We start from the raw sequence: 18,502 nt of genomic DNA on the forward strand, positions 1-18,502 counted from the left end.
AGTTATTATAAATGCACTTTCTTTGACTTTGTTTAAAGAATTCTGCTGTCTGACAAATAATTTCCAGCTATATCTGGCCACAAGTCAAGAGTGCTACCCTATCTTAAAGAACCATAAGGCACAATTTACATTTCTTTCCTCTTGTTGACAGCTTGACTTGGAACTGTGGGAGGCCTTTTGAGACCGTGAAAAACATGCAGTCTCTTGCACAAAGCACTGCCCAGGCCAAGCTGCAGCTCTCCATTTTTCAGTATTGATTCAGGAAGAACCTTTGCTTTACAGTTTCTGTACAAGTTATTTCAACCAAGCATCTGGGACCATGCTGACTATACCTATCCTTTATGACAGGTTCCAAAGGACAATCCCAAACCCATCCTCTCCACAGATCCAAGTGAAGTGCATGGAGAGAGTAAGGCAACTGGACCCTGTCATCATTTTGCTGGGTATACCCCATAGTTGTCTGCACAGAAAAACTAGGTTCTCCTGGAGCACAGCACCATAACTTTGTCATTGAAGAACAGCTATTAAGTTCATTGTATCTTAGATAAGCTTGCAGGAATGAAATAATACAGTAGGTTTAGCTTCATAGAAGCTAAAATGGGTGGCAAAGGCCACTGATCATCCTGCAGGCAGAGACAGCAGGCAAAATATGGAAATCCCTGAAGGGAGAGCAGGTATTATACAGGAATAAAAGGATATAATGGAACAAAACTGGTAGCCTAGTAGAGCCTTTTTAGTGTCCAGTATCAGATTGGTTATTAATTCAGGAAAAGTTCACTCCATACAGGTTTCATATTCAGTATTCAGTAACTCAGCTACAAGTTTCTATATAAATATTTTTGTTCATCATCTTATCAAAATTAACTCATTTTTCATGTGAAAAAGATTTAAAAAATGCATCTTCCTTTCTTCAACAGCAGTATGTGTTGCAAATATAAGTGCTTTAAGACATCATTAATTTAATGTATAAGGAATTTTTTAAACAGAATGACTAATTGATAGTTCAGCAATTCCAAGGTGACTGGTGAGAAGAAAAACAGCTGTTTTCCTAGCTGTAATAAAAACAAATACAATAAAGTCAAACATTGACAACTATATTTCTTCTAAAAATAGTATACATTATAACAGAAGCATAAGAATAAATTGAACACTCAGAACCAATATCTTGCAAACAGATATAAAACTAAAAAAAGTGTGTACATCTCCATTTATGCCATAAAAGGAGGGGAAAAAGTATTTCAAGTATAGTAATGAGTAATCCAGTGTATGGTGAAGTTTAAGGCTAACATTTTCAACCTTCATAGCTGAATTTATACAGAATCCACCTATGAACTCTCAGAAGCAGCTTTATTTCCATTCAACATGAACTCTTGCATCTGACATTGACTTTTGAAGAGCTTCAAGGGATCAAATTCATCTTCACAAAACCACAGCTTCTTCAAAAATTTACAAGTTTTACCCAGAAATCAGGAAAAGGGGTAGATTTCAGTTGAACATGTTGATTCAGGAATGTTACTGCATTGTTTCATATTCCCATTTTGATTCTTAGGTGAGGATTCCAGCTCCTAGCTGGTCTGGATCTACCAAAGCACAGCATATTATAATACCACACAGATATACTGTGGCATGTTATGGGAGGGAAAAGCTATGTGCATACATGCCAGCACTCACCAGTCAGAAGAACAACTTAACACACAGACATATGATCCTAAATCATGTATGCAGTCAGCCCAAGGTATGGGAATTATGTTGGACAACTCCATTATGAGCTGTTTGCACATCGGCAGTGGATGCCTCTGTAGGAACCGAAAGCAGCAGCAATGGTCCCCAAAGCTGAATCTAGAGCATCTAACTCAAGACAGAAAATTAATGCCAAAAGCTAGAAGCTGACAGACATCTGTTGGGAAACCCCCACCATTAAAAACCATTAAACACCTGAACTGCAACAACACAGAGCAGTAAAATTTCCTCCTTAAAATACAGCTAGAAAACTAGAGTTTTAAGGATCAGCAGCTTTTTTTGAGGAATGGTTAAAAAAATTCATTAAAAATTCCAGTCTTTCCTAAAAAATTAAAAATTCAAACCTCAAATTTAGGTAAATTTCTTTATCCTGAAACAAAACTTTCATCTTCTTGAAGTCACTAAAATAAAGTTAATTTTATGTCAGCTCAGAACAAGTACCTGACATTGAAAATGTTAGTCTTTACTTCTACCTCCTCTGTAACCATATCACTCAGTATCTACAGTAAAGTATTACTAGAGGTCCCTTTTCAATCTCTTAGAGTAAGAAGTTCAGCATACAGCATTAGACTTCCCTCAGCTTTGCTACTAATTCTTGCTATTTCTACTTGAGAAAAGTAAACAGTAAACCTGCATCCCATTCTAGTTTTGCCCCACATCTTGACCAGTGCTTTGGTATATACACCTATGTACATACTACATTGTCTGAGATGTCAGAAGAATGGTAGGAAAAAGGCCAATTCTGAAACATTTAAAATGTAAACAGTGTAATTCAGACTATCAAAATTCTTTAAAAAAAAAATCAATCTAAACCACTGTAAGTGCTTTAATAACCATCCACCTAGGATGTAGGTGAATTCAGCTGTTCATTTTCCATTAGAGTGGCTTTAATCAACAACATATAGTGCTAGTTTCACACAAGACTGCAACTGCCTTGGTGTGGGACAGAAAGCAGGCCAACCCACAGGACCATAAAGAAAACCACAGCCTGTGAAAAGGGAAGTTACAGTCAATACTAAAAATACCCTGTGGTGCCATCATCTCACACTGCAAAGTGAGAGGGATTTGATACATGCACTCAGAGTGTACACTGTCTTTAAATTTTTGGAAAGTAATTTTAAGTGCAGAACCTTTTAATTGGTTCTTTTGGCCCCAAAAAATTATGTGTTGAAAAGTTCTCTGAATTGCATAACTTCCTCTTAGAGTAAAAATATGGCCTATGACGTAGTAGCATGTGAGTAATTATTTTGTTTAACATCTATTATTGTTTAATGTCTACTCTTGTTCATAAAAGATACTTAATTTGCTCAAATGCGATGTTGAATAATCAGTTAATTGTAACATTCAGATCCAAACTGCTGCCTGGATCACTGAGGTGTCCCTGTGACAAAAATAGTGTCACAAAGCTTATAAAACAACTAAAAAGGATGAAAAAGATTCCACCTCATCTTGTACTAGGAAGAACATACAAAACGTGGAAGGGCTACCAGTAAGGCCAAGAGGCTTGCCTTCTAACTGTGACTTTCCCAATAGCAGCAGCACATAACTGATATGGTTCACAACTGCTGCAGTAAAACAAGTGGTCTGGCCTTTTCAATCCCTTTCTGTTTAGGAAGGCTGTAAACAGCACCAAAGGAACTGAAGGTATTTGCAGACTCAAGAACACGACCTGGATGATTCCATCCACTTTTGGAAGGTTATCTTTGCAACCCTGAGGGCATAAAGCTTATATTTGTGTATACAGTAGATAAAGCGCACACACTATATAAACCCTCAGTACAGGCTTTCTCTCTCTCGCAAGGGAAACTTCCAGTGTATTAGTGGTAGCTAGCATTTAACACATACAGACTAACAACTTTCTTTGAACTAGAAGTCATTCTGGTAAGTTCTGTTCCCTCTCTTGGGCCATTCCTCCTCCACCCATTTCAGCAGCACTTTCACAACATCAATTCTCTTATAAAATTTACAGAGATCAATCAGCTGCTCCACAGTCCGGTCACTATTCCGTAGCAAGAATTCCAAGGTGGGACTTTGGGGCTTTTGTTCAAGGAAGCACAATTCATCATAAGTCATCCCCCACTTGCTTGCTAAATTTCTCCAGTTTTTCACCGTTGGATGGCAGGGATCCAGCTTTAGCCTCACCGTGTACAACAAGTCCTCATCATTGAGCATGTCACTGATGGTTGGTGCACGGAATAAGCACAAGGAGCAGGTGACATTTTCCTTGCAGGTTTTCTTGAGATCTGCAGTGAAGACCATTACATGGAAAGCAATTAGGATCTATTGCAGTGGTATCACCAGAAACAAAGTTAAAAGCATAAAGGGTTGAGGAGCATTATGTTGCTTTGAATTGCTTCTGAAAAAATTGGAATAGTGATATGCAATGCCTCTCCTCATGAAGAACTCATGAAATCAGCTTTCTAAAACTTCTCACTTCACTACACTCTAATCAAAAGTGGCTTTAATCTAAAAGACAGTAATTTTGAAAATACTATATTTATACTTTTACAGAAAAGACATAGGATTCAATGCAGTGGTTTTGGAACAATGTCACTTCCTTGAATCTGCCATGATGACCACTTACATCACCAACAGGATTATGTGTGCATTCCATGCATCTTGTGTACCTTCGCTGTAGAATGAAGGAAAAGGTTTTGCATTTCTTTGCTGCTGTCTTTATAATAACATGAAATACATGCACCAGGAGAATCTCTGCTGACAGATCCAAACACAAATAACATCTAGTATTTTCACACAATGAAAAAGTAGATACGTTCCTTTGCTTTGTAAGGGCTCATGCAATAAAAACTGTCCCTATTTTACCAACAAAGCCTATTTTAAATGTACATCATGAAAAGAAATAAAGTGCATAATCCTCCATGTGTGAGAAAAAAAAATACCAAGTTGCTGGAAAGAGGTGGTGATATGTTCTAAAATGTGCATCAAATACTGAAAATTGCCATTTGGAAATCTCCTACACACCATAGTCAGTATGTCTCCCAAAACTGGGAACAATGTGGTGCTATCAGACTATACTATATATTAATACCCCTTAAACTATGTAGAAACCAGTTTGTGTCATACGTCTAGTCAAACTCTAACATTAAGTCCTTTCACACTGCAACAGTGCAAGACATGGTCTAAGCATTTTGGCTGCAGATATGTCCTTAACTCTCCATGCTCCTTTTTGAAAGCAGGGAGAATGTGGTATCTCCAAACAGTAGATAACGGACACAGCCTAGCTTTTCCTAAAGTTTCTGTGCTCCAGCCTCACTGTATACCTTGAAATAGGGAAGTAGCTAGTCCTAGTTCCGACAAACTCTTTGAAAAAGGAGCTGATATTAATCAAAAGATTGATTTAAAAAAAAAACAGAAAACAGTGACACACAATTTACAAGTGCTGTATCAGAGGCCTGAACTGTATCTCTGGCAAAGGACAAATCTGGTAGTTAGTGCCACCTACTCATAAGGACAACAGCACCTGTTAAGGCTCTTTGTTTGTGGGATTTTGTGGCTCCTTTTTTAACATCAATTATTTCTTTTCAGTAATTATTGTCAAATTGTGTGAAAAATCCAGAATATAATGTCTGCATGCATGTTGTATTTTATTTTTAAAGAAAGAACGACTATTGTTAATTTTGTAACATTGCTCATCAGATTGCTTTTTTAGCAGGCCAAGGACAACTTCTGAAGTTTTCAACAAGTTAGGACGTGCAGCAATAACACTGTTGCAGACACAACTTCATACAAATGCTTAGATTCCCTGTTCAGGAAAACATTTCTGGTGACATCTTAGCTCACAGGTATTCCACAGGCTTGCAGCTGTTCTCCAAAGGAGAATATGTTAACTCTTCTGTTCTTGTGAACCCTAAACTCTTGCTGAAGTAACAAAACTTTCTTGTTTCATTCATACCAACTTTTACTAATACAAACAAGGCAAAATGAATATAATCCAATCAAATTCTGGCTGAGCTTAGAGGGAAGGAGAGCACCCTATCTGAATTCCATCTTATTTACTCTGGCAGGGTTGCCAGGTAAGTTCTGTCCTCCAATAGAAACAGGGAAGAAGAGGTAAAGAAAACACCTCTGTAAAAGGGCACACATATAAGTAAACAAAACTAAACCAACCTGCTTCTTGTGCTATACCATCTGGAAGACTATCAAAAGCATCATAAAGAATCCTGCTTTTCTAAGGTGCCCCTATGCTAGACGCTGACAAGCTACCCAGCTAATTGCAGGACCCTAATGCTACCTGATAGGACAAGCTTCTTTACTCAGTTTCTTACTGTTAGACTAAGAGAACTGTATATCATAAACACACACCCCTCCCCAGCAGAACTCACACAACAATGGGATATGCACTCACAGCCTACTGCCAGCTTCTGCTCTCTCCTGACAGATATTTACACATCACTTCCAAAGGCAGAGGTACTAAATGTATTTGGAAAGCCCAACTTGCATATTTTGTATGGTCTGCATCATTGATCACCATCCTCTTAAAACAAAGGGGAAGCTGTAAATGAAATGAGCTCCATAAGCACTAATTATCCAGGCAGCTCTTTGTTCTGACAAATAGTTTTTAAAAAAGCACTTTCAAATAAAACCTAGGAATAAAATACGGAGAACAATAAAGGTGACATATTACCTGAAAGTGATTTGTCAGTATGGTTTTGTGTGTCTTTGTCTTCTGGCTACAAAGCAGAAAATAAATATAAAGTCAAAATAAAAGAATGTAATTGAACACTAGAATAAGTATTTGACTAATTTACAGCTGGCAGGAGATTACTTAAAAAAATCCCAAGCTACTTGTAAATTCAGTTTATACAGGGAATATACATATAGTTTTGAGGAATTGTTAAAAATCTGCAGTCTTTTCAGGCAGCATTTCCATGCTTTTGCAGATAAAACTGCCCTGTTGGTTGTACGAACTGAATGACAGCAATTTTATTAATGATATGCTATAGCATTGCATCCTTTGACTAACTCTCTTAAACACCCAAAAGTTATTTAACAATTCATATAGTTTGATTAAAAAGATTTTTTAAATGTTTTGCAATGTAAAAACTTATAATTTTGCCTGTAACAAGCAGCACTAAGGGACTGTTTTGTTGCTCTAGGCAAAGTGGAGAATTTTTTTTTACAAACTTCTTTACAAACATAGGAAGCTTTTATAGACAACAGGTAGACATGAACATTTTTGTGGCTCATATCTAACACTCCTCCTATTTGAAGATAACATTCCCTCAATGGTGTTTCGTCTGCTAATTAAACATAATGAGATTACTTAGCAGCCTGAGTGTAACACACGTTGTAACATTTAAATTCTACTACTTAGCAACCTCTAAAAACTGGAAGGACAGCCCTTGATTGTAGAACTGTGGGTAAACTGCAGCTGCCCTTACTTTAGGGTGCAGGTGTGAGCCCGGTGAAATAGCTTTCTTCTGTTGAGGATTTAAAGATGAAAGTAGAAGGGGATTTTCCCCTTAGATGGCTGCAATGAAGTATTGTTGATCTTTTTGTACTGTGTCATTCTTCCAAAAGTGTAATAGCAGGCCTCTTAATTTTGCAGGTTGCGCATACAAACAAAAGTCAATATATGGGTAACAATTTAGTGTAATAAGATACTCTAGTCCTACCTGCTACATCTTCTTTACTAAGAAATCCACTAAAAATAGAATAGAGGCAGTTTCAGTTGCTGTGGTGAACTTGCATACATTCACCATCTAATTATAAAGAAGGTGAAATCTCTCCAAAATATTTACAGACTTTGTTAAGAAAGAAAAAATTTGCATACTGTTTTTAGTATTTCTTGACTCCATGAAAACTGCAAGACCACACATGCAACATCAAAATGTCTGCTCTCTGCTCAAGAGAGATCTAACACTGCCCATGCCAATTGCAAGTGAGTAAGCCCTGCCATTATCTTCTAGTAGTTTACTTTTCTACCACAACAGCTTTATCTGGACAGCACTTTTTAAACACAAACTCGGCATTCATGGCAATATGTAAGCACCAAAGTTAAAAAAAATTAAACCTGAAGTTCTTGATTATAGTGATTGTCTCCACTCCCACAAATTCCTTAAAAAGGCAAAATTTTACTACTGAGCCTCAAGGAGCAAATTCCCAGAAGGGTAACTCCTTGGGGAGAATGAGGAACTTCCCAAGGCAGCTCAGCCTCGCCAGAAATTTAAAAAAAAAGCAAATTTAAAAATAAAAAAAAATAAAAATAAAAAAGGCAGATACTGTTCACTTTACTGCTATCCTGACCTTCATTTCCCAGACTTTATCAATTCATTAAAGTTCAAACCTTATTGTGAAAACCAATGCCCAAGTGACCTTATGTCATTATACATGCCCTATGAGGCATAAAATATAAGAGTGGGTAGTACTGCAAAAAGTACAGAGAAAAGCAGCAATACTTACCTGTGCCATACATCTCTTTTCAAAATTCATATTTTTACTGATCATTCATTATCCAATTTATCAAGTCAGATGCACTCAGGTTTATTCAAGATCACTTTCTTGTAATGTAATTGCAATAAGACAATGTAGCTTTACTGCCAGGGAAATGAAGGCATTAAGCAAGAATATTTTTTTGCCCACAATGAAGATCCAATCATCCTCTACAGGTCTAATCAAAGCCATAAACTTATGTACAGTCTGAAGGTAAGCAGAAAGTTTTCCAGCTCTGTGGAACCACCCTAATACACTGAATTATCTTCACAGTGATTCTAAGCTGCCAATAAGTGCTCTCTTCTTGATGATGGGAAGGAACAGTTACCTCCATCATCTGTGAAATGCATACATGTTTGTTTCTGATGGAATTCAGCTGGGACTCTGGCATTAGGAACTCCTTTTAATTCTTCATCTTGCTGGAAAATGCTCATTCATTTCTCTTCTCCAAGTTTTCTGCTCAACCCAAAGAGAATCAATTTGAAATTCAGCAAATAACATTCACTTGAAAGATGATAACCATGGAGCATGGGAGTCACTCAGCACTGCCCTTACTATGGCAATGTAAGATTTCACAAAAATTGGACAGTGTTTCAACTACGGGAAGAGCAGTGTCTCGAAATCAAAGTAAAACAGTATAATGCCTCCCTAAGGGCAAAATCTAGGATTCCTTACTTCTTCACCTCTTCTCTGCCTGGCTTTATTTTTACCAGGAAATATTTTCACTGAAGGGACAGCATGCATGACAAAGCTTTAACTCTTTGCTGGCTCTTCTTCAGAACATGTTTACATTGATCTAAACCTTTTTAAACTAAAAAGTACATGTTAATGATAAAATAATCACATTTTTTGTTCTTCTCCACAAAAGCTCCCTTCATTGAACTCTTGAAAAGAAAACAAATTTCTGGTCTGTTTTACTGGATAATTTTGTGCTCTTCAGATATAGTCTGAAAATATACTTATTTGTTATCATCCTAATTAACAGCAGTAACTTAGTTCACATTCAAGTATAATTTTTCTTACCTGTTGGATTAGGCCAGAATCCGACGTAAGGGTCTTGATGTTCACAGATGCAATTTCCAAAGTAACTTGATCTGTTAGGTATTCCTCATCTATGGCAGAGTGTGAAACACTAGTCTTCCACTCACACACAAATTTAAATAGTAAGACTATAAACATAAATTATAGTATAGATGTCTAATATACAAAATTTAACTCCATATCATCATCAAACACTGGGAATTGCTAGATTAAAAGCCCAAAATGTTAAATCAGCAGACTCTGTAACAATCATGCAGAGCGTGACTGTGAGAAGAAATATAATCCTTGCAGAGATTAGAGTAGCAGCTGTTTTCTAAACAAACATCGCACTATTTTTAAAGCAAGAGTCATGTTGTTCTTTCAGAAAGCTGACTACAGAATATTAACTGAACCAATACAACCAAGTAGACTGAAGATGTCACAAGTCACCCTAATTTTTGTTTTGCTTTTCTCATCACACTTAAAATGACAGTTAAAATAAGTCCTGGATATTTATCTTTTTTTCTGCCCCTTAATGAACTGGACTCATCCTGCTGATTTCTACTACATAGGAATTTGCTGAAGCACTGAAATAATCCATTTCAAAGTGTGTTTATCAACAGCCCTGGGAGTCTACTGAAAAGCACAGCATTCCCCAGTACCCTTAAAAAGGGTTATATTCTACATGTTTTTACACAAAAGAATGCTCCAGGGGAGTGAATACATTCATAGCACTGGTATGTTTCCATTCGTTGTTTGTTTAGTGGCAAGATCTCATTGAAGAACCTCTATTATCTTTATGAATCATTACATAACAAAAAGAAGCAGTATTTTCTTAACTCACTCAGAAAACTGATCTGAATCAAAGATCATCCTTACACTTCCAAGAAAAAGAAAACTAAAAATCATTATTCTCCCCTTTTTGTGGTTTTATAAGACTGCTGAAAGATATTTCATCCCCAGTAATGTCAATATTTAGTAGAGGATCATCATTATTATTTATGACTGTAGGTCCAGAGACAACAACAAAAAAACCCCAAAATAAAACAAAGTCTGTCTGAAAATGAAGCATGAGTATCAAAACTGTGGAAATAGTATGTGTGAAATTTGTTCTATATTTGAGTGGAAATAGAATTACTATCAAATCACAATAAACACTGAGGCGACCTCTACAATATAAAAAAGTTCCCTTAACTCCATTTTATTTCATTATCTGTAAAGGGTGCCAAGAACTTTAATAAGCTATGGCTCCAAAATGGCCAATTAATTAACTGACCAATAAAAGCAACAGACAGTCCCTCTTGCCATTGTACTTGTCTCTTCAAACATTAAATTTGAAACAATCATAATTGTGTGATATACAGAATCAGACTAGCACATCTGTTACAATATTTTGTTGACAGACTCATACTTCTAAGTTTGTATTTTTAATAGAAATAACTATGGAAAGCCATTCTCAAAGAAAGAATTAAATTCACAGAAATTAACAAATTACTAAGAGGTATTTGTGTCACATTCAACTTCATAGAGAAAATGTCAAGCTATATTAGTAATTACATCCTTTTACACTTAGTAAGCAGAAGCAAAAAATGAAAATCAAATATAAACCAAGTGCACTTCCTTTTTACAGAAAGTGCTGATGTTTTTACTTATGCATTAGCTTTCCTTTTTAAATCAGGTGCACTTGAAATATGCAATTTTGGATTACAAACAACACTGAAAATCTTGAAATTCAGAATCTATCTAATTAATTTTGAGGAGGATCTAATGTCACAGGTGAAATTAAAAACCAACACTTCTGAAGAGTGCTCATTTCCTCTGTTTATCTTTTTCAAGCCCCTGAATAATCTCCAACTTTTCTTTAACCCCAGTGGTATACAGCGCCCCCTCCTTAGCAGAAGTTTCCATTGTGACAAGCCTGGTTTCCTGTATCAGTCCCACTGCAGATCTGCTGTGCAAGACAGGATGGGAAACACTCTATCTGCAGAGTGCTCCTCAACCATGCCCCTGCCAGTGCATTCTCTGGACAAAAGTCAATGGCAAAGCCTGGGCTGACAGCAAAAAACCCACATGTCAAGGAAACATAAGAAGGATAGTCACACTGTGTAATCCATGTATTTTTCTTAAGAACGTGCACTTCCTCACTCTATTTTCAGCAAGGAGAGACAGGAAATTGTGCAGAGTGGACCTAATAGTAAGCTCCCCAGTAGACTGTATTAATACCTGCTGAAGATACAAGATGGCACAAAGAGCTGACTGGGAATGCAGTCAGAGGCAAAAGACCTGAAAAGTATTTCTTGATTGTATTTCTACACCATGAAGGCACTGATAGCCCCTTCAAAGTCACCATCTAACATTATGATGTCTCTACCATCTGTTGTCTGAACCCTGTCTTTCAATGGCACCACGGTATTTTCCTTTCAGATCGAGAACCCAGGTCTTATGATGGTATTTTTAGAGTAACGTTTAGATCAAAACTAAACTTGGGAAGGAGATTTCAAAAGTTAGATATACATACCAAACTGGCCTTAAAAATAAAGAGGGCATTACATTTAAAATATAAAAGTCTAGCAAAAAGTATGAATATTTCAATCTGTTGGGTAACATCATTGTTTTTATTGCAGATGGCAGCACAGATCAATGATTCTGAATAGACAGAATTCACAATACTTACCTTTAGGTACTCCTGTGTCTTGGACAGGATATTTTTCAGTCTGTCACAAAAAGGCAAGAAACACAAATGTTTGCTATTCTGAGTGTAATTGTGATGGGGAAAGAGTATTTATATACTCTTTCTTTATGTATTTTTGTAAGTGCATAATTATAGTTGTATCTCAAGTTGCTACTAGTTGATCTGTTCATCATCAGATACATCAACACTCTTTTGTGGGAACTGAAATATTATTAACCCTGCTGATTAGCACATGAAGAAGTAATAGAGATTGCTGTTTCGCTACAGTATTTTTAAAGCTATTTTTGGTGAAAAAGGAAAGAAAAAGTTTAGGAAAGAAATTTCGTACTGAACTAGCAAGATAATCCTGAAAAGGCAATGCATGCCAGGAGGAACAGACATGACTGCAAATTCTTTTAGCAGATTAAGCTTTTAATAAAATGTTACTGCATTAAAAAAAAGAAATATTTCCCCATTCTGCTCTAAACTTACATAGCTGATTAAGATGCAATAGGAAACTATTATTACTGAGTTTAAGGAGAAAGCTACTGATTCCCAGGCATAACATACCTTATTACAATATCTGAAATTTACCTCCTTCCCTATGGCCCTCGCCCTTACATGAAAGTAGGTGTGGCTTTTACAGAAAGCCACATTTTAAAAAGTTTTCACAGAATTTCGTATCACTTCCACCCCCACCTGGGCAGGAGCCTGGGATGGTTGAGATCCCGACACAAGCGGGGCTCATGTGCCAGCGAGCACCAGAGGGCGCAGCTCGGTCCCTCCTGCGGCTCAGCCGGGCCTGCCCAAGGCATCGCTGCTCTTGGATCCTACCTTTCCATCCCTTCAAATCAGCTACAGGAAGTAATAATAGTTTAGTACTGTTGAAATTTTCAGCCCTAGGTGGGATTTTTAATCCGTCCAAACTGTGTAGAGAGAAGAACGTCAACATCAATTTTTCTCAGCTGTTGGGGCTTTTTTAAAGAGATGGCACTGCCACAGCCTTTGGAGGTTATCCCATGGACAGCTCCACTGATAATACCATCCAGTTCAGCTGATGCACCTGTTAGCATTTTTATTTATACTTTGACTGCACAGGTTAGCAAATTAAACTTTGCTTGTGCAGTCATACAGATAAGCAAGATCTTGTATATAAACTCAGAGTTTGAGTTAGCATCCTTGAATGTTTTTCCTCACTGTGGCATTACATAACCATAGAGAGCTACAATGATTTCAACTGCACTAGACCAGAAACACATACCATTGTTAAGGAAAGAGTGCTTGGATCCGTATCCTCCACTGGCTCTTTTGCTGCATGATCTGCTGGAAAAGAGAAAACTTTATCACTGCATAAAAGTATTTCTGCCAGTTCATATTTTGCTTCTTTGTCTGACCAAGCTAAAACACAACTATGCAGCCATTACATGCATTATGTCATACTTCACAAGACAACATGACAAACTGGAAAACATCAGAACTACTAGCACAGAGATGAGAAACTACATGTAATAAAGACACCCAACAAAAGACAGACTGCAATTAAAATCCTAAACTATCTTTAATGAAAAAAAAAAATCACAAAACATGTCAGAAATAAATAATAAAATTCAGTAAATTTTCTAAAAGCTAAGTTCTGTTCTCCTATTCACAGCATTTAATTTTTTCCCTCAAAGAAATAATTCAAACAGGAAATGAACATACCCACTACAACAAAAATTAATACTATAAGAAACACCAGATTACAATAAAAAATTGAAAATACTAATTGAAAAATATTCAAGCAAAATATTAATTATTTGTATACAATAAAACAGTAAAATTCAACTACATTCATATCAAGAGAATAAAAAAAATCTTCAAAGTACCTGCAGGTGAATCATGAAATGTAAACCCCTCTGCATCAATAGCTAAATTGACAAATATTAGTGGGATACTGACCACAAGTGCACAGAGAATCCTATATAAATCTCATACAGAAGTCAAGATTCATAAAACTGCTCCTGTAATTTATCATCATCCTGCCATATTTTTCAGCACTCTCTTCTGTTGATAAGTATAAAAAATTTTAAAATTTGAAAAACATTTTAAATTATGTGGTAAGATCTTCATTCTTGTCACTCTTACTCTAAAAATCACTTACTACAAGTATACATTAAGTTTTCAGCTGCAAGCAGTAAGACAGAACTGTAATCAGTAATTTGGTGATTACCTCCTTTGGAATATAAAAACCAGTAGAGAACAGAGCCATAGCAATTAAATGCAAAGCACACCTTATAAACACTGAGTCCCAAAACAGAACAGAAGTTACACAGACATCATTCTAACCAGCTCAAATTTAGCATAGTTGCTTGTTTGGGGATCCACTCCTGCAAATCCGCTCAATACAACAGAACAAGCTGAAGCACCGACCAATGCAAGACAGCACAATAAATAAATAAATAAACTAACTAAAAATAAAAACGGTGGCAGCAGTGGGACAGAGTTGTTCTCCCTTCTGCTTCTGCGAGGCACTCCACCTGCAGCAGTTCCTGGGTGTCCCTGAGAGTCCAGGTAAAGCCAGAGCCCCCAGGAAATCCACAGGAGTTGTCCAGGCAGGTGGCTGAGCACAATCTTTGCACACTGAATATTTTAAGAAGGCAGGGGCCTATGAAATTGCAGTTGAGCATTGTTCACACTGCAAATTAGGAAGCCATATGCAGAAGAGGAAAACAAATAAACAAACCCCCCAAGTTTTTGTCACATGTATTTTTTGGTAAATATGAAATCTCTGCTCCAGAAACATGGTATTAACAAAATGTTCTGGATAAAACCTGTCCTGATATCAACAGTTAGCACAAACTCTCAAATACAGAGAAGTTGAGAGTCACTGGAACATGAGAAAATATAATAAGCTGGCATAAGACATTGTTTGAGAGTAGGGCCAAAAACAGAGGCTCCTAGTGGGAACTGCAGTGGAAAGCTGCAGAGAAACTGGGCAAAGAGAAGCCCACCCAATAAAGGAAAGCTGAAGAACAAAGAGGCACTGGGAGCCAAAGAAAGGCTGTAGGGAAGAAGAACAGCCTAGGCATCCCTAGTCTCACTCTTGTTCCACTCAAAGCCAGTGGCAAAGCATGCACCTTATTGTTGGTTTATTCTGGAGGCCTTTCAGCTACTCCTTACAGATTCTTAGATGAATTAAAAAACAAAACAAAATGAAACAAACAAAACAAAAAAAACCAAAAACAAAGCAACCAGCCAAAAAAACAAAACGATCCCCAGAACTTTATTTTTCTCATGTAAGAGAAGCCTTGAGGCAGATGAAGGCAGACCTCACAGGGCATCCATGCCTTGGTAAACCTCACTGGCTACTGTAGCTATGGTAAGGGCTCTGTCCCCTACTCTCTGTTACATCTCCACCACACCACCAAGGTACATTCTGACACTAGTAACTTACTTTCCACAATCCAGAGGGAAGCACTGAAAAAACTGGAGAAGCTCAGAGAATACAGGCTTTGAAACAAGGACTTAACAGACCCAAGGGTTTCTCCACAAGAGGTGATGGGGTACAAGGGTAGTACCTCTCACTCCTGCTTTCTAGGTCTCACATATAAAAACCGTCATGGGAATCTGCATTTTTCTTGCTTAGCATCCATTCTAAAAAGTATTTTAAAACAGTATTTCATTTCCTATACCTCAATTGCTTCCATTTATTTAATAGTTCTTTATGAAGAATAGTAATTTCCCTTGTTTTGTTGAGGTTGCAGAGCACTACCAAGTCCCCAGTTTTGGTTGTTTTTTTTTTTATAAGTGGCACGTATGTGTATGAAAATTTGCACCTAAGATTAAAGACTCCATATATTAAGCTGCAGACGATTCACCAGGGTCTTGTTGACTACTCATAGTAGGCAGATAATCTGAAAACCACAGACCTAGTATTTTATTGTGAATAAGGCATTTGAATGTCCTTTCGCTCTTTCCCACATGCATCTGCCCCAACATTCCACAGCTCATGTCATAGAGCTGGACACAGGTGCACTAACCAGTACAGAGGAAAGTTCTCTGTTTATTTCAGATGTAAACCATCCACAGTTTTGCATGCTGAAAGGCCAACAGGAACTGAGGGAATCATCTGACTGACTGGTTGCATGATTACTTTGACAGACAGCTTCATGACAACATTACCTGGGATCCCTCACAAAATCTCTACCAGCGTACTCGCCCGGACAGGATACAGACACTGGACCACATTTACTTCCCCACACTTCTGCAGGGAGCCACTGAGACATAAATCAGCATGTGCACATGGACTCAGACATATATAAATGAGGTTCAGTGGTTGCTCCTGAGGTTCATTTCTGCCACGCACCTGCACACTGCTCAGCAGCTGCCACAGCTCTGCCAGGGCCCACCCAATATGACCAGTCTGCAAGAAGAGCAGCAGACTTGTACCAATGCCTCTTTTTCTCTCTGTTCAATATTGCTACTATAATGGGAATGCAATGCTCTGCACCTACCAGTGCAACAGTATTTCTGCTTTGCACTCTTGCATTGGAAGGAAGTCTGAAAGTGAGTTTTAGAGACCTCAGCATTTTGATGTTTAAGCAGGAGGAGGGTCACAAAGCACTAAATAGCAGAGACAGCATTCCCCTCTTTTACAGTTTTTCTCTGCAACACAATCTTGACACCAATAGCAGTGAGTAATGCACCTAAGGTCGGCTGCAGTTACATAGTTCAACCATTCACCTAAGACCTTTTCCACACCAAGGCTGGGCATACACATTAATAATTTAACTTAGGACAATTTAAGTAATCACAACTTAAACAAGTAATCACTCTAAAACTAGAGTGCTCATAGAAATGAACACTTTGATTAAACCTAAATAAAAAATGTTGCTTTGACCAGAGGCACATTGGTTACAGATTTGAACAGGAGGAGAAGACATGGCAAACTATACTAGAATATTCAGTACTCTGAAAAGCCCAAGTCCGTAAGCACTTGTTCATTTTTGTTTACTGTTAACTACTCAAAACTTTGTCCCCGTCTGAGCAGATAGGTAGGGAAAAATCTGTGATGTTGGCACACCAGAGGTGAGGTGCTTAAAAGTAATTTGCACCATTACCATTTACTATGTAAGTTAATGCGTGTGGACTTCGTAGTCACACGAGCTCTGGGCTTCTAAGAAAACGTCTTTTAAAAAGGAATTTTGAACATGCTGCTAACTAGCGCAAACTAACTTAGACGCTAAATACTGGAGCAGGCTTGACAAGACAAGTTACACTAAATCACATCAGCAGAGCACATGATAAATTATTACCGTACTTAACTGGCGTGTGCGGAGGGGGAAGGGAGCAAGTTAAAAACTCTTTCCAGCCCGGCCGGGGCTGCGCTCCTTACCTGGCTCCCAGGAGCCGCGGCCCCGGGTCTGCCCGGCCGGGATGGGCGCCGCGGGCCGCACCCCGCGCATCGCCTGTCCCGGACTCCGGGGGCCCCTCGGGGCACCCCTTCCCTCCCGCCCGCCCGGCTCCCCGCGGCGCCAGCCTCACCTGGGGGCAGCGGGTCCTGCGGAGCGGCCATGGGGCGCGGCGGGTCCCGGGGCGAGGAACGCGACGTGCCCGGAACCGCCGCCCCGCCGCGCCGCCCCCTTCCTGCGCCGCCCCGCCGCAGGTAGGGCGCTCCCGGCAGCGACGGAGCCAGGCGGGTCGGTCCCACCCATGGCCGGCCCGGGCGCGACGCCCGCCGCGGCAGAAAGCGCGTCCGCCGGGAGCCCGCACTTCCCAGCGGATACAGCGGGTTCAGCCCTCCGTGCGGGAGCTGCTCCCCGGAGGGAAACGCTGTTTGGCCGAGACCACGGACACGGGGTGCTCATAGCGCTTCTCAAGGGTGCTAGTTCGGATCTGAAAGTGAGTTACTTCAGCAACATGAAATCAAGCGCTCGCTCTCCTGTTCTTGCGGACATTTACGAGCGTCAGTCACCGCCTTCGACAGAGAAAGGCGGTCTCCATTAGGGCTTAAGGTGCATCTGCAGGTGGCTCAACATGTACGGACGGAGTTTACAAACGCAAGTACTGCAGAGCTACGATCATAAACTACACTGGTTTCTCACAGATATGTAAAATTCTCCTCTTATACTACAGGCACATTGGATACCATGACGAAGTCAAATCTTTGCTAATTGCTTTGAATCTAATTGCTTTGGAACCCCGCTGTCATCTCTGGCAAATTCTCTCACAGTGTTGATGTAAAGTAATACCGTCTTCTTAAATGGGTGCATTAAAATACCCTCTAAATAAGAAATATTATGTATTGCTATTTAGTGTTCAATAAAAGCAAAAGAAGCTGGCATAACTGAATTTGCCATTATTAAGATCACCTTTGTGAGCAACTTGGCTTATTTATTAAAGAGGTGAATTTACAGACAGATTCTGTTCTGTTACACGGAGAGAATTCCAATTCAGCCAACTAGCTTACACTGGCATAACTAAAAGTAGACTTTGATCCATTAAGCATTAAAATTGAGTGATTTTCCATAGATTATTTCCAATCTCTTGTGCATGTTACAAATAATAATAATTTTTTTTAGAAAGTGATAAAGATAAAATTGCTCTTATTTCCACAATTTAAATTGATGACAGTAGCTG

General features: G+C 38.6%; 1 protein-coding gene and 1 long non-coding RNA gene across 3 annotated transcripts; one reads left to right on the plus strand and one right to left on the minus strand.

Moving 5' to 3' along the window:
• Nucleotides 1–443: 443 nt before the first annotated feature.
• On the plus strand, nt 444–2,027 carry LOC130251059 (uncharacterized). The gene is made up of 2 exons (XR_008840089.1): nt 444–528; nt 582–2,027. It is a non-coding gene; the product is annotated as an uncharacterized LOC130251059 (long non-coding RNA).
• EDARADD (EDAR associated via death domain) lies at nt 1,074–17,521 on the minus strand. Of its 2 annotated transcripts, none has more exons than XM_056487411.1 (6): nt 17,408–17,521; nt 13,146–13,204; nt 11,888–11,927; nt 9,217–9,305; nt 6,386–6,431; nt 1,074–3,983 (listed from the first exon to the last, which is right to left on the minus strand). In XM_056487411.1, exons 1-6 carry the CDS (start codon nt 17,436–17,438, stop codon nt 3,607–3,609), a joined length of 642 nt encoding a protein of 213 aa, XP_056343386.1. In that variant the 5' UTR covers nt 17,439–17,521; the 3' UTR covers nt 1,074–3,606. The 2 variants fall into 2 exon arrangements, with proteins under 2 accessions (XP_056343386.1, XP_056343385.1); XM_056487410.1 differs by having other exon boundaries at nt 13,146–13,207; nt 17,408–17,514.
• Between the last annotated feature and the right edge of the window lie 981 nt (nt 17,522–18,502).

This window comes from Oenanthe melanoleuca, chromosome 3, assembly GCF_029582105.1.
Source record: "Oenanthe melanoleuca isolate GR-GAL-2019-014 chromosome 3, OMel1.0, whole genome shotgun sequence".
Classification (NCBI taxonomy): domain Eukaryota; kingdom Metazoa; phylum Chordata; class Aves; order Passeriformes; family Muscicapidae; genus Oenanthe; species Oenanthe melanoleuca.

Coding starts and splice junctions, on each gene's coding strand:
- EDARADD (XM_056487410.1), bottom strand. CDS start 17,438: ATGGCCGCTCCGCAGGACCCGCTGCCCCCAG. Junction 6,432..9,216: donor ATTCTGGCCTAATCCAACAG/GTAAGAAAAATT, acceptor TCTGCTTTGTAG/CCAGAAGACAAAGACACACA. Junction 3,984..6,385: donor TACTGACAAATCACTTTCAG/GTAATATGTCAC, acceptor TCTTCACTGCAG/ATCTCAAGAAAACCTGCAAG.